The sequence below is a fragment of the Chaetomium tenue genome (assembly GCF_020726465.1).
Source record: "Chaetomium tenue strain MPI-SDFR-AT-0079 chromosome Unknown F5144scaffold_4, whole genome shotgun sequence".
Taxonomy (NCBI): domain Eukaryota; kingdom Fungi; phylum Ascomycota; class Sordariomycetes; order Sordariales; family Chaetomiaceae; genus Chaetomium; species Chaetomium tenue.
In genome coordinates this window covers 709,105-728,001 of record NW_027117332.1, presented here as the reverse complement: position 1 = coordinate 728,001, position 18,897 = coordinate 709,105, and the positions used below count along the sequence as shown (strand labels likewise).

The following is an 18,897-nucleotide window of genomic DNA, read 5'->3' as shown; positions in this document are numbered from 1 at the left end:
ATAAACTTGTTTTGGTAATCCATAGTTTGCTGGGGCAAGCGGCGTTGTTTATAGGGCAATAATCTCGCCCTGTTAGTTGGGTTTGGGGCATTGCATTTGGCCATCTCTCGAGTCCCCCTCCATGTGACAATTCAGCTCGTGAATGTCGAGTACAGTCACAATCATGCTCAGTCACAGTCACCAGTGTGGACTGGGTTGGCTTTGATCACACGGAGGCAGCGATGCTGCGCTCAATGAACCGCTCTTCGCTGGATCAAACGCTACTACTGTACAACACACTTCACCTTCGCTGAAAATCCCTAGTAGCTACTTCGCGAAGGATATACCATAGCCATGGCACCCGCCTCCGGATGACCTTTCCAGGATGCCTGCCTGATCTATCTTCCATAGACCCCGGCTTGATGCCACGGCGGCGTGGGAATACTGTCCGGGGTGCCTGCTCGGCTATCGTTGGGTATAGTGTCCCAAATTTCTGTTAAAAGTTTCGCAAACCCCTCCTGCTGGGAGGGTGGTAGAGTCGGCCACTTCTAGCGGCCCCCGCCGATCGGACTTCCGGGGTTGTAACCGACCGCTAGTTGGACCGGCTGCGGCGCCGTCCGCTGGTCCCCCGACACGAATCTGATCGACCTGCCACCGTGGCCATCGTTGACCACGTCGAAGCTGCCGCCACCGTTGACCTCGTTGCCCTCGGTCTCGCAAATGTCGAGAAGATCCTTCTCGTCGATAGGATACCCGTGGTTGAAATTCTCGACCTGCACCTTGATCATCTCCAAGGGGATAAAGGAATCGCGGGTATCAGCGCTGCCGGCATTCGCAAGGTCTTCGCACGCGCGACGAAGCATTTTCCGCACAGCCACCGACCGCGGCTCAATAGGCCGGTCGACAGCGCCCGGTGTCCCAAATGTCGATGCCGACGGCATTGCGTGGCCCCATGGCATGCCCATCGGGGTATGGGTGCTAAGTGGGCTAAAGCTTGGAGGTGGATGAGGGCCGAAGAGGTTGGGTTGTACTACACCTGGAGGAGCCCATGGGTTATGTGAGAACATAGGATCCATCCCGAATGGTGGCATCGGGAATCCTGGCGCCGGGCGGGGGCCTGGTGCCGAACCACCTCGGGAGAGACGGCCTGGGAAATCCTGTGGGCCATCGTCTAGGTCGTCCAGAAGTGCGCGGCTTCCTAGATGCGCCTCTGGTTCTGGTTTCGGTGGCCCACCAGACGGCGACCAGTTCGAAGGCCGTTGGCCTTGGACGACGCTGGCTGGCCTCCCTATCGGCGTGGGCCGACTAATCGGTTGCGATGGGTCGAAGCTTCCCGAACCTTGCCGTGAATGAGGAGATTGGTTGTCTCTTTGTAAGCCCGGAGACATCGCTTGGGCCATGCTCGGCGCTGGAGACTCCATAGGCCCGCCGAGGAAACCTGGAGGCGGATGCAGAGGAAACCCTCGATTTACGCCCGGCCCGTTGAGTCCAGGAGGCATCGGCATCATTCCTGACGCCGGCCTGAACCCGGGCATAGGAGGGAACAAGGGTTCGCGATGAAGGGGACTACCGAAACCAGGCGGCATCTGGGACAGACCTGGAGGGGGATAAGACATAGCACTGCCCATTGGAGGGATGCCAAACGGGCTGTGTTGCGGAGGGAGCAATTTGGCTGGGAAGCTCATCGGAGACGCGGAGTGTGACGGCGGCTGGGCACTGCCTTGCGAGCCGATACCCATAACACTGGATTTGCTCGGAGGCGCCATCAACCCGGGGCTAGCATGTACTGGTGTGATCGGGTGAGGGGATGGGTTTTGGCTAGCCATAGAACCGGAGTTAGAGGCAGCACCCGAGGAGGCCGTAGAGCCATCTTGTTGCGATGTCTGGCGCGCTCGCATAGGCGTCGGCGCCTTGGGGAGGGCTGGCGTGGCTACGGAAACTTTCGGCGAGGCGTAAGAGGTCGACTGCTGCGGCAGCACTGGTACCGGGGCTACCGGCGGCGCAGGAGGTTGCTGGGTAGCAGACCGTTTTGGAAGCGTAATGGGTACTGGAATCGCGGGTGCGAGGGCTGCGGCCTTATGCGCGGCCCTCTCCTCCTTTTTCCGCTTTTCCTTTGTCTCTTTCCCCTCCTTGGCCTCCTTAGCTTCTTTAGCCTCCTTCGCTTCCCGCTCGGCCTTTGCCTTTGCCTCCTTTTCCCGCCGCTCCCGCTCCTGTTGCTCTCTCCTCTCCCGATCTTTACGTTCTTTTTGCTCGCGGGCTTCTTTCTCCCTCAAGCGTGCCTCCTCACGGGTTTTCTTTTCCCGTTCTCTGGCTTCTCGAGCCTTGCGCTCGGCTTCTTCGCGGTCTTGGATTTTGCGTTGGCGCTCCGTCTCCTTCCGTTGCCGCTCCTCCTCCTCCGCCTTTCGCTGGGCCTCCTTCTTCTTCCGCTTCTCTTCGGCCTTGGCCCGTTGCTCCTCCGCCTTGCGGGCTTCTTCAGCTCGGCGTTCCGCCTCCTCGGCGGCCTTCTCGGCCTCTCTCCGAGCCTTCTCTTCGGCCTGGGCCTCCTTTTTCTTGGCGGCTCTGTCTTTGCGTCGCTGCGCGTCCTTGGCTTTCTTGGCTTTTCGCAGCGCGTCTTGTTGATTTTCGGCCTCGATTTCCTCCAAGAGCTTCGCCTGACGTTCCTTGGCGACCTTCTCGCGGTAAGCTGTAAGGACTCTTTGCTCGAACATCCTAGCGGCAAAGATCTGAAACATCCTCCTGCCTTCCTCCATACGTTGTTCCTCGGTCATGGTGTCCTGTTTCTGGGCGTCAGTGATGCAATTTCTCCCTTGGGAAAACAAAAGAAAACTAAAGCCACCTACCTCTTCGTCCTGACTGTCGTACTCTTCCTCGTCATCCTCCTCGTATTCTTCCTCCTCGTCCTCAAATTCTTCCTCGTCGGGTGGTGGTGGATGGCTGTGCACATAACGCTCGCCATTCGCGTGGTCGTAAGCCCGCTCAAACTGCCCCCTGGCATCCTCTTCACGAGCCATGCGGCGCTCCGCGAGTTGTTCCATCATTTCGATGAACTTCTTGCCGTCATTCTTGAGCAGGTCGTCGGCCACCGTCAAGATGCCGCCTAGAGAAGATGAGCCATAAGCGTTATTGCCAGTCCCCGAGAAGGGATAATTCTGTAAGAATGATGGAAGAATGGGGAGTCTGTCCCTACCCTGCACAGTCAGGCTATTCCCGAAATTGAAGAAATCGGCGGCGTAGTCGGATCGGTGCAGTTCTTCCGAGGGCTCTTGCTCTTCTTCGCTGTACATGTCGTCTTCCAGCTCATCCTCACTATAGACATCCTCGCCCTCTTCATCCCCTTCACCGTCGTCCTCGGCCTCGGCCTCGACCTCCTCCTCCTCTTCGTCCCCTTCCAACTCGTCCACGATGCGCCCACGGGACGGTTGATGGTTGGAGAATCGAGAGTGGAGGCCGCGGGGCCGCATCCCGCCCATTGAGCCAAAGGATCTGCGGGGACGCAGCATCGGGGGACCTTCGCCTTGGTTAGGGTGGTTCGCATATTGTTCCAGCTCCTCATAGTAGGCGTCGTAGAGGCCTTCCAGTTCCTCCTCGATGGCGGTCCGCTTCCTTCCACACACAGTACAACTGCAAGTGTGCTTCTGCTGTTCCTTCATCTTTTTGAGAACGGCGTCCTTTTCGACTTTGACTAAAGACTTGCGCTCCGCTTCACTCAGCCCTAGCCAGAACTCTTTGATGCGCTCACGCTCCTCTTGCGAATTCGTGTTCCATATCTTCTCCCTCGACATGCCGGGACGGTCCTGCTGTGGGGGAGGCGGAGGAGGAATTGGTTCAGGTGAGTGATCGCGATCGTCCTGTGCGTACGGGTTGTCGTTTGGAAACCCCCCAGCCGGTCCTGTGGCATTCTTCTTCTTCTTCTTTTTAGTCTTCTTTGACTTCCCAGGCGCACCTCCATGTGCACCTCCATTCAGGTACAACGACTGATTTCCTGAGTCATGGCCCGTGCCCGGCTCGTCTTCATCGTCCTCTGGGTCGGCATCGGCAGATTGTTGGTCGTTGGTGGGGGGCGGACTCGGGAGACCATTGACGGCCGGGCTGTTTTGGGCTTGTTCGGCAGCCGCCTTGGCTGCAGCCTTTGCACGCCGCTTCTGTTTCTTGCGGTTCACAGTTTGAGGGGGTTCGGTCTCAGGGCCGGGTCGCAATGCGGGCTTGGCAGCCGGTGAGGATGGGGTAGGAGAAGGCTGGGCGGAATCGATAGGTGTGTTCATTTTTGGCACCGTGATGAACTTGGACCCGTCCTTGTTTGTGTATTTTGCTGTATTCTTCGAGGTGGGGGAGGGGGGTACGGCGCCGGATGGCGGCGGTGGCGGGTTGCGGTTCCCTTTCATCTTTGTTCGTGCGCTGCAACTCTAGGAGAGAGAGCGTGATGTGGGCATGAATCGGGGCCGCAGAAAGGTGCTGCAGCTCAGGGAACCGCGTAAGGACTAGACGAGAGTATGGTAAGCCGGCCGTCACGGTTCAGGTCGCCAGTTTGTGTCAAGGTTTCGAAGTCAACCACCGCGGTGCGGGGGAGAGCAAACGAGTGAACGGAAATTGGAGAGCAGGCGCCGCAAATATTGGGTAAATTCCAGGTGCCAGGCAGAATCCCGAAGTAGAATCGCAAGGCTGGAAGGAACGCGGTTTTGAAATGGGATGTGACATTGTTGGGTGAATCAAGGCTCGTTCGGTGGCCGGGCGGGAAGGCAGGGTTGGCGGGTTGCGGGCTAATTGACAGAGGGGTCGGAGCGAACTCACAAAGGTCCTTAGGCCCAAGAACAAGAACACTGTGTGCTAGGGATGGTTCGGTTCACCAGTCGAAGGGGCCGTCGCTTCGCTGGATATGTGGTTGGATTTGCTGCGAGGGGATGCGATGCGGCCGAAATCGTGGTTGGCCTCGGAGCTTCGTCGACTTGTTCTCTTCCAAGGTGCCTCTGATGGATTTGTGGTCCCTCGCAGCAAGCCCATGCACCGTTTCCTTCCCCATCGAGCGGTGCCTATTGGCTGGCTACCACACGTGATCCGCCAGCCTCGCGCGTGCCGGCGTTACCAAATTCCACACATTACCAGTATGGATACACTGAAATTCCGGATGAACAGTGGCAAGCCCCGACGCTTGCAGGGCGGATTTTTGCACGAGCTTTGCAAGCGGATGTGCCGGTCTTTAACTAGCCGCTTTTAGGTTATGTCACATACTTGCAATATTCATGATGGGGTTTTAAAGAGACACACCACCTTCTGCTATTGATAAGCATATGGTTTTAATTCTCGGCAAAGACGAAGTATAATTAAGCCTTTCTCCAGTTTTTCTTTAGTTACAACTCGAGAACAATTGCAGCCTTTGTGATCCGATTTTGGCGTTACCTGGAGATGCTCATTGCACTTGAGGCCTGTTGTCTAGAAAGTGAGTAGGGTGTGTGACATCTTGAAAAGTTAAATAGGGATACTACAGATGCATCCTCGGACTGCCGGTTAATGTTGGTTTGAGCTGTCGACTATATCATATTGCAAGCATTGGTTCTTTACCTTATGGCAATGATATGAAGCATTCGTGGTCATCCAAAGACAAGCCAACGAGAGTACCGTGGCCAGGAGATGTTTATGAGACGCCGACCAATGCGGTCTTCTAAATTATTAACTCGGAGCAACCTCTGCCCTACAAGTAATCATTGCGTCTTAAATTTGTTTGATTAGATAAACCAAGTCAGAAAGCTCTTCAAGTCTCCGACTGGGCTAGCGCACAACCTAATGCGCATGCGGTGTTCGTAGACCCCCTGAAACGCTCTCGCAACCGACAACGGGGAGCCAATGCCAAACACAGCGCGATGTCACCAAAACCACGTGGGTCGCGCGGGCGGCATCGTCATCGTTTATCCCAACCATCAATGGGTTGAAACATCGAGGGTTCAGTAACTCGATCTTTCTTGCGTCCCCGAGACTGGGGGGGTTTCAGCTAAAAGAAGCGAATGGGAAGATATCAAATTCACCAGTGATGTCGGTGCTGATGTGTCGCAGCCCATGCAGGTGGTCGGTCAGTCGGAAAGGGCGACAACGCAGTGACACGAGCTTCGGCTGGGTGAGGTTCCGGATCATGGGTCTCCCTCTCCTCTGTTTCCCCTTGTCGGAACTGACAAGAAGTCAACAGTTTACCGGAAACAGAAGCACCACAGGAGCAGAGGTTGAGACAGACGGAAACGATCTTCGCACTCGTCTCCACTTGTGCCTGGAAGCTCGTTACTTCGGCTGCGACGCTCGATTTGGGTTTCATGCACAGCCTCACCCCGCCCCAGTGTTCAGCACTGTCCATGGCCTATCAGACCCCTGAGATCCAGCGCCCTGGCGGCTGAGCACCTTCATGGCTGTCCGACCCACTGCGAGTGAATACGACTGGTTGTTAACATCGAGGAACTGAATGGAAAGAGATACGAAGCGGTTCGGCCTCAATGCGGTCGTAAGAAACATGCTCCTCCAGTCAGAAGGTAAAGGAGTCTGCAATTGTCTGGAAATATTCGAGGATTATCTGCATGCATCAGAGCTGAAGGAAGGAAGACGGGAGGAACCGACCACACACTTTTTAGGTAGGTCGCTTGGTTGGTATGTACCCGGTGGAGACGAAAGGGGACCGCCTACTTCAGCCCGGCGCCAAATCCACGTCACTAAATCACTTTCTCTCCTAAGGGAAAGGGGAAGATGATGGATTAAAAAGCGCAAAGGGAATAAATCAGAATATAATAATAACAAGAAAACCGAAGAAAGTTAGCCAGAAACCATTGGGAAAGCAGTCTCTCAAGGAAAGCTTGAGCATTTCCATAGGTACCAACCGGAGCAGCCGACTTACACAATCCTTCTCCATGACGCAGCAGAACGAGAATCCCGTATCCCGCCAAGGCGAACGAGCGAGGGGAACAGGGGCCTCCAGCATTATGTAATTGGTTGTCAAGCCGTTCCCCTCAAAATTTCTAGGACATGAGTCCTGGGACGAGACGCATCCACACTGTATTAATTACTACTGGCGGTGCCTTCCATCCCCATTTAACGGCCGACACCAAACCCACACCTACCTTCTACTCTCGACAACAATTGCTACCCGTGTCCCCCGCGGGCTGCGCACGACAACAGGATTCCGAGCGAATCGACGCTCACCGGCCCATTTGCCAGCCATGGCGAGTGATCGCAACGCCCAAAATGTCATCCGCAGGTACGCTGCCCAGCCAGCTGAGGACGAATCCGCGATGCCCGACCATGGACCCTCTTTGGAGAGCCACCACGCCGGCCACCGAGCCTTGCTGACTTTCTCGGCTACCCAGGAAACTCGTCATCATTGGTGATGGTGCTTGCGGCAAGACAAGTTTGTTGAGCGTGTTTACACTTGGTTTCTTTCCAACAGTGAGTGCCGAATGATTGCAAGGTTTACTTAACCCCCTACGCATCCAGGACTGACATGGGATGTAGCATTATGTGAGTAGTTCACCATCATGACCACCCGTCGAGACGACAAGACATCTACCGAATTGGCCCGACGCTTCCCCGTTCCAAATACCACCGAAGCCGCGTTACCATCCCCGTTACCCTCGTTCTGACCGACTCTTCCGCCCCAGATACCGACCGTATTTGAGAACTATGTGACGGACTGCCGGGTGGATGGAAAGTCAGTCCAGCTGGCTCTATGGGATACAGCCGGGCAAGAGGACTACGAGCGGTTACGGCCGCTAGCGTACTCCAAAGCGCACGTCATCCTGATAGGCTTTTCGGTCGACACGCCAGATTCACTGGATAATGTCAAGCACAAGGTGGGTACACAATCACAAATCCCGACCCCCTGTCCGCCCAAACGGCTTCCTCGTCGATGCCACCAGCCGCTGCTGTGGCCGAATGCCACCGTCATGTGTGACGGTTGTACGACGCACCCAACCTCCCCCACCGCCTTTTCTTGAGATCACGGATGTTCCCACCGGGCTAGGGACGTTGACTGACCGCGCCGATATAGTGGGTTGTGGAAGCGCAAGAACGGTGTCCCGACGTACCGATCATACTCGTCGGCTTGAAGAAGGATCTGCGGGACGACCCCGTGGCAATAGAAGAGATGCGGAAACGGTCACAGCGCTTCGTTTCTCCCACCGATGGCGAGCATGCGGCCAAGGACATTGGCGCCCGCAAGTATCTCGAATGTTCCAGTCTTAGTGGCGAGGGCGTCGACGACGTTTTTGAGGCGGCCACGAGAGCATCGCTGCTCATGTTTGAGAAGACTGAAGGGAATGGATGCTGTGTGATATTATAAGGCGATTTGGAAAGAAGATGGGGCGCCACTCAGGAATGTTTCCCTAAACGACTCTTGGGCAACCTCCAGCCTTTTAAAAGGGAAAGAGGCCGCCCCTTGGAGCTCTTATCCCCCGGCATGGGATCAACCGGGCTACCAAAGCGGCGATCGTTCTTTGGGCCCGCCTTAAACGCATCTGATACGGGGTTTTGTCTATCGGTCAGCATAAAACGACCCGGAAGCGGAAGTTGGGGGGGGAATCTGTCCATTAATCTGTCGGACGCTCACCGCATAGCGAGCCTTGCGAGGCACGATCAACGCTGTATTAATACGCTATAGACTTTTAGTTTGGGTTTTTCTTTAGTCTAACGGCCTTGCATTTAGCTTTGGATATGGAGCCGGATTGTACCAAGGTAGCAAAGGCCATGCGGCAGCGCTGAGCGTGGGAAGACATCATGGACTGGCGAATTCAGACTGGCAATGCAGGACATATTTTATTCCATCTGTGATCTAGTTGAGTTCGTGGTCAAACGAACGAGTAATACAACGACAATCCTAGCTTGAGCGTCGGTTACCCTTCATGAGCATAAAAGGACGAAGGTCTTAGCATGCTGGCCATGCCATCACAATTCTTGTGGCGGCCTTCAATATGGTACAGTATATTCTACATTCGTAACAAATCTGCCGCTCTAGACCAACGGCCAGCAAGACGACCGTTGGTAAACTGGCCGCAACTCGCTGGCGCGATCCCATCAATTCCCCATCTCCGTACTGCCCCGGCCCATGTCCGCTTACCGCTTCCAATCGTGATTCCACGCCACCCTGGCCGGCGTCTCAGTCTGCGCCCGCGCGTACTCGACCGGCACCCCGTGCAGGCCGTAGACGCCCTTCTTTTCCATGGCCATGCGGTACAGGTACCCCTCGCCCCGGGTGCCCGGGCCCGAGGTCAGGCGCAGCTCCTCGCACGCGGCGCTCATGCTCTGGTGCTGCCGCATCAGGTTGCGCTCGCGCGCCTCGCGCTCCCGCCGCCGGAACAGTAGCCACGCCCGGTGGATCGTCCAGTGCCGCAGGTGCCGGTTGCGGCCCATGCGCAGCGGCGGCGGGATCCGGTTCGGGGATAGGATGGAGAAGTGCGACAGCATGTTGATCATCTTGGGGTCCCGCGGCTCCTCGCCCCGGCCCTTGCCGCCGCCCTTCTTTGTTTTGGCTTGCGGCTTGCCGCCTCGGCTGGGGCCCTTGTTGGAGCCTTTTTGGCTTTTGGCGCCTGGCGGGGCGAGCGTGCTGGGGGTGGTGGAGAGGGGCCGGGCTGATGCCGCGAGGCATTGTGTTGTCGTTGAGGGGTTGGAGAGGGTGGGTGTGAGGGTGGTTGACCGGGTTAAGAACCGGGAGGCGAGGCCTCGGAGTGACGGAATGGTGAACGACATGGTGCCGGGTGTGGTCGGGGTCGAGCCAGTGTCTCGTGGGGGGTTGTCTGAACGAGGGGGTCGATGTTTGAAGCTCGCCCTTCGTCGATTGGGGCAACCCGTCGTCTCCTCCGAGGTTGTGGGGTGGTGATCCCGGTCGTCTATCTGACGGGGCTCTTCAGATGTGGCGGGAACGGCTCGGGGACTAGATTATCACGGGGCCGTCGTGCTCGTCGCCGGGACTCTGGGTGCGCTGTGGTGGATGCTCACGGGAAAATTGAAAAGTTGAGCCAAGCCCAGGTCCGTGCCGCTCGGATCCGGAGCCGTCACCATTGGTCCCCCAGCGGCGGGTCGGCTACAGGGGTCGTCGCCCTGCGTAAAACATCAATCCTCAGCGCCAAATGCATCATCAACTTTTCTAAAAGGTCACTGAATTGAAGAAAGGAACAGCTATTTCCCCTCTCGAGTACAAACCAGGAGACATATGAAATGCGCACTTGCAGCGCGAGTTCATTTTTACAGACCCAGAACTCGTCATGACTTTAAATTTACAATCATAGTACCTCGCCTGGGGATACCACTTTGGCATGTGCAGTGCGTGACCATCGTTCAAATTTCTTTCCTGGAGATTTGAACCCTGAGAGCGAGGGGTGGTGTATCTTTAGCGCTCAATGACTGAAAAATTACACGAAAGAGCGTTCCAGCCAACCAAAATCGGCATAGTCGACCCCAACGCGCGAAATTTCAATCGAGGACCCCGCCCCCGCGTTCCGGTCTTCGCTGCTCGATGACTCTCAACCAGCGAGCCCAGTGAGCTTTGGCTCTCTGTCAACCCATCCACTGCAACATTTTTGACCGGACTCGGTGCCGTCACACGTCGTCACCATGGCGCATCTCACTCTCGCGGGAGACTCGTGCTTCACGGCCGCTGAGGCCCAGAAGCTCAAGGACCTGATCAACAAGGTGGCGCCCATCAAGGTCTCGAACTTGCGAGGCTCCTGGGTCTACTACGCCCATATCGAGGGCGATTCCCAGGCCGCCCAGCAAAAACTCGCTCAACTGCTTCCCCTGGAGGCCGGTGCTGGGAAATCTACCCCTCACTTGACGCACATTGGCCATGAGCGGAAGTGGTACGTGACTCCACGGTACCTCTCGCCATGGAGTTCCAAGGCCACCAGCATTGCCCAGGTTTGCGGCTTCGAGCAACAGATCTCCCAGATTGAGCGTGGCCGCATCATTACCATTGAGTTTGAGCAGCCCTACAACGACAAAACCGTTCCCTTCCGCGATATCCTACACGACCGCATGACCGAAACCCTTTCCACCGATGCGCCCGACCTCAACACTATGTTCGCCGAGAGCGTATCCGCTCCACTCGAAGTTGTCAACATCTTTGAAAACGGCTGGGATCCGGCACAGGTGTTGAACGAATACAACAGGGCTCGTGGCCTTGCCCTGGACCAGTCCGAGGTGGAATACCTGGTGGAAAAGTTTACCGAATTGGGGCGTCCGCCGCACGATATCGAGCTATTCATGTTTGCCCAAGTGAATTCGGAACACTGCCGCCACAAACAATTCAATGCGAACTGGACCATCGACGGGTTGGCCAAGGGGAAGACGCTGTTCGAGATGATCAGGAACACCCACAAGGTCACCCCTGACTACACCGTCTCGGCGTACAGCGATAACGCGGCGGTTATGGAAGGCGAGCATACCAACCTTTGGGCCCCTGACTATTCTACCGGTTCCTGGAAGCTGAACAAGGAACTCCTGCATGTTTTGGCCAAGGTCGAAACGCACAACCACCCCACTGCCATTGCCCCCTTCCCGGGCGCGGCTACCGGGTCTGGAGGAGAAATCCGTGACGAAGGGGCTGTTGGGCGGGGTTCAACGCCGAAAGCTGGGCTCTGCGGTTTCTGGGTTTCGGATCTGCTCATCCCGGACCACCAGGCTCCATGGGAAATTGATGTCGGCCGCCCAGCGCATTTCGCCAGCAGTCTCGATATCATGCTCGAGGCTCCCATTGGAAGCGCCCGCTTCAACAATGAGTTTGGTCGTCCCTGCCTCGCGGGAACCTTCCGCACGCTCCTCACGGCGGATGACACGAACGTCGAAGGGGAGTTCCGTGGTTACCACAAGCCGATTATGATTGCCGGTGGTGTTGGTACCGTCAGAGAGAAGCACGCGCTTAAGCGCCCCGAGGATGTCACTGAGGGCGCGCATGTTATCGTTCTCGGTGGCCCTGCTATGTTGATCGGTCTCGGTGGCGGTGCTGCGTCGAGCAATGCCTCGGGAGAGGGCAACGCGGAATTGGACTTTGACAGTGTCCAACGCGGCAACCCAGAGATGGAGCGCCGTGCGCAGATGGTAATCAACACCTGCGTGGCTTTGGGTGATCAGACCCCCATTGCCATGATCCACGACGTTGGCGCTGGCGGGCTCTCAAACGCCCTTCCGGAGCTTGTCAGGGATGCCGGGTTTGGTGGTAGATTTGAACTCCGCCAGGTTGAGAGCGTGGATAAGAGCATGAGCCCGCTTCAAATCTGGTGCAATGAGGCTCAGGAGCGCTATGTTGTTCTTGTGAACAGCGACGGGATGGAACGGTTCACTAGCATCTGCCGTAAGTCTGATTCCTGCACTGCGCCATCACTCGCTAACGACGGATAGGACGTGAACGCTGTAACTTTTCGGACGTCGGAACTGTTCTCTCCCGAGAGACGGATGGTGTCTCCAGGTTGATCCTTAGCGACAAGGAATCGAACGAGTACCCCCGCCCCATTGATGTCCCAATGGATGTCCTCTTCCCCAAGGGTCGCAAGCTGGAGCGCATTGTCAGCTCCAAGAAGCCTGCATGGCCCGTTTTTAACCCTGTCGCTAGCCTGAAATCAGCTATCGAAGGCTCACTTAACGATGCGGACCTGTTCAAGCAAGCGATTCAGCGCGTTTTCTGGATGCCGTCGGTCGGGTCCAAGTCTTTCCTGATCACCATCGGCGACCGGACAGTTGGCGGTCTTACCACTCGCGACCAAATGGTCGGGCCGTGGCAAACGCCAGTTGCCGACGTTGCCGTAACGGCAACGGCCTTCAGCCTCAACGGGGCAAGGACTGGTGAGGCGATGGCCATGGGTGAAAAGCCCACCCTCGCACTTATCTCTCCTGCTGCCTCCGCCAGGATGGCTGTTGCTGAGAGTTTACTCAACCTTGGGGCAGCAGACATCAAGGGCGGCAGCCACCGTGGAGACCTCCGGCGTGTGAAGCTCTCAGCCAACTGGATGGCAGCTGTGAACCACCCGGGCGAGGGTGCTGCGCTTTATGAGGCCGTGGAGGCGATCGGAATGGATCTTTGCCCGCAGCTCGGTGTGAGCATCCCCGTAGGCAAGGACTCGACATCTATGAAATCATCCTGGAAGGATGGAGATACCAAGAAGAGCGTGACAGCTCCTGTGTCGGTTGTCATTTCAGCGTTTACCCTGGTTGAAAATATCCGGCGTACATGGACTCCTCAGCTTCGCCGGGTGGAGGATGTGGGCGAGACTGTTCTGCTCTACGTCGACCTGGCGCAGGGCCGCAAGGCCATGGGTGGTTCCGCGCTCGCTCAGTCACTGGGCGCCATCGGCCACGAGGCCCCCGACGTGCGGGATGTGGACCTCCTGAAGGACTATTTCGATGCGCTAGCTCAGTTGCACGAGAGCGGCGTTGTCCTTGCCTACCACGACAGGTCGGACGGCGGTCTCATCACCACCATCGCCGAGATGATGTTCGCCGGCCGGTGCGGCGTTGATCTCATGATGGATGGCATCGCTGCCTCTGGCAACTTGTCGGACATGGTCGACGCTTTGTTCAACGAAGAGCTGGGTGCCGTCTTCCAAGTGCGTGCCTCGGATGAAGTCAACTTCAAGAGGTGTTTCGCCACCTGTGGGCCTCCTGCTGGTTTGATCCGCAAGTTCGGCGTTGTCCAGGCGACATCTAAGCAGGTACTTACCATCCGGTACGGCGAGGGAGCGCCGTTTGTCAGCCTCGACAGAGCCGAGATGCAGCAGTGGTGGACCAAGACGTCCTACGAGATGCAGAAGCTGCGCGACACTCCGGCGTGTGCCGAGTCCGAGTACGCCACTATTCTGGACTCGGAAGACCCTGGTCTCTCCTTCAACCTCACCTTCTCCCCCACCGAGAACATCACTCCTCTGACGGCGTCCATCACCGGTTTCTTCGGCAAGATGCCGCGCGTTGCCATCCTCCGCGAGCAGGGCGTCAACGGTTATGCTGAGATGGCGTTTGCCTTCCGCGCGGCGGGCTTCGACGCCGTCGACATCCACATGACGGACATCATCGCTGGCCGGTCGCTGTCCGACTTTGTCGGTCTCGCCGCCTGCGGTGGCTTCTCGTTCGGCGACGTGCTCGGCGCCGGCCAGGGCTGGGCCAAATCGATTCTGCTGCACGACAAAGCACGGCGCGAGCTGGCCGATTTTTTCAACCGCAAGGACACGTTCGCTCTGGGCGTCTGCAACGGCTGCCAGATGCTGTCCCGTCTCAAGGAACTCATCCCCGGCGCCGAGCACTTCCCTACCTTTGTCGAAAACGCCTCGTCGCAGTTTGAGGGGCGCTTCGGCATGGTCAAGATCGAGGACAACCCGGCCCGGCCGTCGGTCTTCTTCCACGGCATGGACGGCTCCAGCCTGCCGATCGTCGTCTCCCACGGCGAGGGCAGAGCCGAGTTCGCGTCGGACGAGTCGTTCCGCGCGCTCGCTGAGGCCGGCGGCATCCCGTTGCGCTACGTGGATAACAGGCTGAACGTCACGGAACAGTACCCGTATAACCCCAACGGCAGCCCGGGTGGTGTGGCCGCTGTCTCTAGCAGGGACGGCCGTGTGCTGGCGATGATGCCGCATCCGGAGCGGAATATCCCTGCGGATGTGGCCAGCTACGTGCCGGACGAGGTGGAGGGGTGGGGTGAGTTTGGGCCGTGGCTGAGAATGTTCAGGAGCGCTCGGAGGTGGGTGGGTTAGTTTTTGCAGAATGATGATGGTGCTTGAGGCGTAAAAAAAAAGGGTAGGTATGTAGTCGGGCGGTTTCTTGTTTTTTTGGGCAATTTTGTTTGTGCATGGCTCGTCTTTAGACCATAGATATCACCGAAAATGGACATTTTAAACTCTCAGGGTATAAATGGCTGGCTTTCAGTAGCTCTGCTTAGTTCTTGAAGTTCTCAGCTAGCAATCATTGGCGTGTGTCCACCTGCGACATGCAGATATTCGATGACTTCATCCCGCTGGCTATTGCATGACTTCCCAACGCCCAATGGTCCCCCTAAATGTCGGCTCTAATATAACTCAACTGAACGCAACTCCGATCACCTCCCGTCACCAGGAGGAGGACCACCAGCTCCACCCCGTCCCGCACCACCCATCAAATTCCGAGCCCTATAAACGCGTCAGTCTTGAGTTGGCACAAAATCATCGCAAGAGGGGGGCTCACATCTCAGCCACGCTCGGGTCCGACATCAGCGAGCCGATATCGGGCATGCCGCCGCCACCACCGCGTCCAAACGAATCAGCCATCTCGCGCAGGCGCGGGTTGTTCATCAGGTTGGCCATCATGTCCGGGTTGCTCATCAGGTTCTGCGCCATGGACGCAAACATGGGGTTGTTCATGATGGACGCAAAGTCGGGCATGCCACCACCACCACCACCACCCGCGCCACCACCGAACATGCTCGCCAGGTCACCCAATCCCGGCGCGCCGCCGCCGGCACCCGCGCCCGCACCCCTGGTCGCAGAGCTGCCGGCACCCGCCTCCTCAGCCGCAATCTCATCAACCCTGCGCTTCGCCGTCTCATACCCCTTCTTCATCGCCTCACTCCCACCATTCCCCTCGTACTCAATCCCCTTCTGGTACGCCTCCATCGAGCCCTTGGCATCGCCCAGCGCGAAGCGCGCCAGGCCCAGGCGGCTCCACGCCTTGGTGTACTTGGGGTCGACGGCGACGGCGGCTTCCGCGTCCGCGCGCGCGGCCTCGTGGTCCCGCGCCGCGCTGTACGCCGCCGCCCGGTTGGAGAGGAAGATGGCGTTGCCCGGGTGTACGGCCAGCGCCTGCGTGTAGAGGTCGATTGCGGTCGGGTAGTCGCGCTGGGCCATGGCCGCGTTGCCCTTGGACTTGAGGGCTTCGGCTTGCTTCTTTTGCTCGTCGGTTGGGGTGGCGCCGGCGGCAGGGGTGGGTGCGGAGGTGGCACCGCCGGCGGGCTTGGAGGGCGAGGCGGTCCGGAGCTTCTCGTAGACCGAGTAGATCTGGAAGAGGTTCTGCGCGCCGACGGCCTGGGAGATGGCGGCTTTGTCGGTAGGGTCGACGCCGAAGGACTCGCCGATGCAGTTGATGGCGATGTCGACCGAGTCCTTCTCCTCCGAGGTCAGGGTGCCGTCCGTCAGCGACGTCGACAGGAAGTCGCAGATGGCCAGCGCAAGGCGCTGCTTGGGTGTTGTGGACTATATTGGGCAGGGGGGTTAGTCTCGGGTTGCACGAGAACGGTTCATGCCCTGTAGAGCGAGGGAGGGGTCAGCAAGCTATACATACCATGGTGAATGGAATATTCGGGATGCCTTCGTATGCTTGGTGGGTTGGAGTTTCTAAAGCGTAGAATTACGGGGAGTTCTCCAGGTCAACAAACGATCCTGGCGGGGCTATTTCGACCAGACGAGACGAGAAGGGGTCGGCCAGATTCTACACCCATCGATGGAGGGGCTGCGGGTGGGAGTGGGGCTGCCGCGGTCTGGATTCAATACCGGCGCCAATTTTTGAGACTTTTACTAGGTAGGTACAATTCAGCATGCCATTAGAATGGGTTGTTTCTGCTAAGTCTACAGTGAGGTATCTATATCCATATAGGTGATACTTAGGAAGATAGTAGGGGGATACATCCCAAGGGTCTTAACAACGGGATATATTCTGAGGAAAACATTGTGTTTGTATGTACCTGCCCGGAAAGGACGATCTGCCGGGTTGTACAGTGTAGTTGTAAATTACCGTTTCATACCGAACTGATCCGCAAAGCCCTGGGAAATAGTGGGGCTGCGCTGATGTCACAGTCTCAATAGGTACGGGACGGCCCTGAGGCCGCGGTGCTCCGTCAAGCGGCTCTCAACAACCACTTTCCCCCTGCTTTTTCTTCTCGGCGGCCGAAACAACGACCGAGAGTTGGCAACAGTTATAACCAAGGTAGAGACTCTTTATGTGCTTCCTCATATTCTATTACTAACGACAGCACATTTAGGGAGACACTAGAAACAGCGCTGCTCTCCCGAGTCGCTGAGGGTTGGTTGGCGCCTTGGACTCGGATCCTGGCGTTCGAACGCCGAGAACTCAGGATGGCGACCCCAAGCAACGGCAACACCGCGCATTCGATTATCCCCGCCGCCCTTGCAACAAACGAACAGCACATATGCTTCATCTGCCTATGCACAGACGTCGATACCCCGAACGCGGTATGGGTGGACCCTTGCCCGTGCAGCCTTGAGGCGCACGAAGGATGCATGCTTCGCTACATCGGGGAGATGGAAACGACGCGGCGGCGGTCAAATAAAACTCCTCTGGCGTGTCCGGCTTGCAAGGTGCCTTTTATCATCGAAGAACCGTACGACCGATTCCTCGCTATTAGAGACAACCTGTACCGCCGGTACAGCCGGGCGGCGCCCGCCGTGCTCGGGTCGTTCGTACTCGGCGGTGGTTTCGCCGGCGCAATGTGGTATGGTGGGACTGCGGTCAGCATATTTGTCGGCCGCGACTCGTTTATCCGCTGGCTCGAGGGAGGAGGGCGCCAACGGCTGCCCTCAACCCTCATCAAGTTGGCGACCCTGTCGGCCATCGGTCCTGGGCTGTTGGTTTTCCGGTGGCTCCCGTCGCTGGGGACCGTCCTATTGCTCCCCTTCTCCGTCCTCGTGAGTGCCTTTTAGCCTTCACCTTCGTAGGTTAACCCCACTGACCATTTCACATTTGTGTAGTATGGCGCAACTCTTGTCGCGCAGGACAATCTTCCCACATGGCCGCCCTCGCCCCAATGGGCCATGACCCTCATGCCAGTTGTGCAACTCAGCTACTCTTATCTCTTGCACGACCTCTTTGGGCCGCTGGAGCGGCGTCTAAACCGTGCCCTGCGTGGGCTTCCCGCGACGGAGGACGAGGCGGAACCAGAAGCCAGGCTCGCCCCCAATAGGCCTGCCGCCCGCCACGAAGAGGAAGCTGATGGCGTCAGGGGCGCGTGGGCTAACCTCACCCGCGCCGTCCGTGGGTTATTTGGCGATGATGACGATGCTGACGAGCCTCCTGCCGTTGACTGGCAAGTACAACATCACGTGGAGGTGAGGATAGGCGGCGGGGGTGGCGGAGATAATGGCGGCGAGGACCATACGGACGAGGAGGATATCAGAGACGCTCTAGACGAGGCAGCTCAACGGCGGCGCGACATCCCCCAGGAACCACAACCCCAGCCCCAACAGCAACAACAACAGCAACAACCACCAGCTGCTCAACAACCAGCGCCACAGGCAGCCGGAAACCAGAACGAGGAGGGCGGCAATGGGGGCGGTAATGGGGGCGGCAATGCAGGGGCCGGCGAAAACAACAACGACCCGGCCTCATTCTTCGGCCTTATAATCAACAGCGTCGTCACGTCCCTTCTTTTCCCCGCCATCTCATACAGCATGGGCGAGCTCATACGCGCCGTCGTTCCCAAGGGATGGGTGTCACCGGCCCGTTCCTGGCGGAGTAGGGCACCTCCGGGGTTGCTGCAACAGCGCTGGGGTCGCAGCTTGGCCGGCGGGTGCCTCTTCGTGGTGCTGCGGGATGCGCTCGCGCTGTATACCAAGTACAGGCGGGTACAGGTGCGGATGAAGAGGAAGATCAAGAACGTGGAGAGGAAGGGGCAGTCCAAGTCCCAAGGGGGGAGACCGTGAGGGGGGGTTAATGTGGTTCGGGGGAGAATGACTTTCTCTAGACTCTTGAGTGGCATTGGGCGCCCTATTAGCAGACGAGCGTGATCGTATTGTTTTGGGCATGCTTTGGCGAGAAGAGATTTGTGTAAGTTTGCAAAAAAGGATAGGTTACAATAGCAAACGGCCCCTGATACCGAGTCTCAGGATATGGAATAGACGGAAGCGATGCGAATCCCATTTCGAAACCACAGTCTACAGCTGCTAGGACACGTATTCACGCACACGGACGGTAAAAGCGAACTGGTTGAAA

At 57.5% G+C, this 18,897-nt stretch overlaps 7 protein-coding genes across 7 annotated transcripts; 3 read left to right on the top strand and 4 right to left on the bottom strand.

Moving 5' to 3' along the window:
- Positions 1-527: 527 nt before the first annotated feature.
- On the bottom strand, positions 528-4,361 carry F5144DRAFT_490567 (salt tolerance down-regulator-domain-containing protein; the record flags this gene model as incomplete). Its single annotated transcript, XM_066785803.1, has 2 exons — positions 528-2,753; positions 2,820-4,361. 2 exons carry the CDS (start codon positions 4,359-4,361, stop codon positions 528-530), a joined length of 3,768 nt encoding a protein of 1,255 aa, XP_066642592.1.
- Positions 4,362-5,635: 1,274 nt separating this feature from the next.
- Positions 5,636-6,937, bottom strand: F5144DRAFT_620544 (uncharacterized protein; the record flags this gene model as incomplete). The annotated part of the gene is made up of 4 exons (XM_066792026.1): positions 6,848-6,937; positions 6,060-6,319; positions 5,851-5,947; positions 5,636-5,665 (listed from the first exon to the last, which is right to left on the bottom strand). Exons 1-4 carry the CDS (start codon positions 6,929-6,931, stop codon positions 5,636-5,638), a joined length of 471 nt encoding a protein of 156 aa, XP_066642591.1. The 5' UTR covers positions 6,932-6,937.
- F5144DRAFT_571138 (P-loop containing nucleoside triphosphate hydrolase protein) lies at positions 6,938-8,490 on the top strand. The gene is made up of 5 exons (XM_066788816.1): positions 6,938-7,207; positions 7,317-7,395; positions 7,462-7,467; positions 7,608-7,799; positions 7,997-8,490. Exons 1-5 carry the CDS (start codon positions 7,170-7,172, stop codon positions 8,285-8,287), a joined length of 606 nt encoding a protein of 201 aa, XP_066642590.1. The 5' UTR covers positions 6,938-7,169; the 3' UTR covers positions 8,288-8,490.
- A 342-nt stretch (positions 8,491-8,832) lies between these two features.
- On the bottom strand, positions 8,833-9,959 carry F5144DRAFT_571113 (mitochondrial 54S ribosomal protein mL40). The gene has a single exon (XM_066788815.1). It carries the CDS (start codon positions 9,688-9,690, stop codon positions 9,058-9,060), a length of 633 nt encoding a protein of 210 aa, XP_066642589.1. The 5' UTR covers positions 9,691-9,959; the 3' UTR covers positions 8,833-9,057.
- A 139-nt stretch (positions 9,960-10,098) lies between these two features.
- Positions 10,099-14,819, top strand: F5144DRAFT_629462 (CobB/CobQ-like glutamine amidotransferase domain-containing protein). The gene is made up of 2 exons (XM_066792380.1): positions 10,099-12,289; positions 12,337-14,819. The coding sequence occupies exons 1-2, from the start codon at positions 10,555-10,557 to the stop codon at positions 14,673-14,675; spliced, it is 4,074 nt and encodes a 1,357-aa protein (XP_066642588.1). The 5' UTR covers positions 10,099-10,554; the 3' UTR covers positions 14,676-14,819.
- On the bottom strand, positions 14,820-16,414 carry F5144DRAFT_571110 (uncharacterized protein). Its single transcript, XM_066788814.1, has 2 exons — positions 16,234-16,414; positions 14,820-16,145 (listed from the first exon to the last, which is right to left on the bottom strand). The coding sequence occupies exons 1-2, from the start codon at positions 16,234-16,236 to the stop codon at positions 15,138-15,140; spliced, it is 1,011 nt and encodes a 336-aa protein (XP_066642587.1). The 5' UTR covers positions 16,237-16,414; the 3' UTR covers positions 14,820-15,137.
- Positions 16,415-17,024: 610 nt separating this feature from the next.
- On the top strand, positions 17,025-18,608 carry F5144DRAFT_547555 (uncharacterized protein; the record flags this gene model as incomplete). The annotated part of the gene is made up of 2 exons (XM_066787479.1): positions 17,025-17,594; positions 17,658-18,608. 2 exons carry the CDS (start codon positions 17,025-17,027, stop codon positions 18,606-18,608), a joined length of 1,521 nt encoding a protein of 506 aa, XP_066642586.1.
- Between the last annotated feature and the right edge of the window lie 289 nt (positions 18,609-18,897).

Excerpts from the sequence above, each read along its gene's own strand:
- F5144DRAFT_571138 (XM_066788816.1), top strand. The coding sequence starts at position 7,170 with ATGGCGAGTGATCGCAACGCCCAAAATGTCATCCGCAG. Across the intron at positions 7,208-7,316 it reads GCCCAAAATGTCATCCGCAG|GAAACTCGTCATCATTGGTG; the intron begins GTACGCTGCCCA and ends TCGGCTACCCAG. Across the intron at positions 7,800-7,996 it reads TGGATAATGTCAAGCACAAG|TGGGTTGTGGAAGCGCAAGA; the intron begins GTGGGTACACAA and ends GCGCCGATATAG.
- F5144DRAFT_571113 (XM_066788815.1), bottom strand. The coding sequence starts at position 9,690 with ATGTCGTTCACCATTCCGTCACTCCGAGGCCTCGCCTCCCGGTTCTTA.
- F5144DRAFT_629462 (XM_066792380.1), top strand. The coding sequence starts at position 10,555 with ATGGCGCATCTCACTCTCGCGGGAGACTCGTGCTTCACGGCCGCTGAG. Across the intron at positions 12,290-12,336 it reads ACGGTTCACTAGCATCTGCC|GACGTGAACGCTGTAACTTT; the intron begins GTAAGTCTGATT and ends AACGACGGATAG.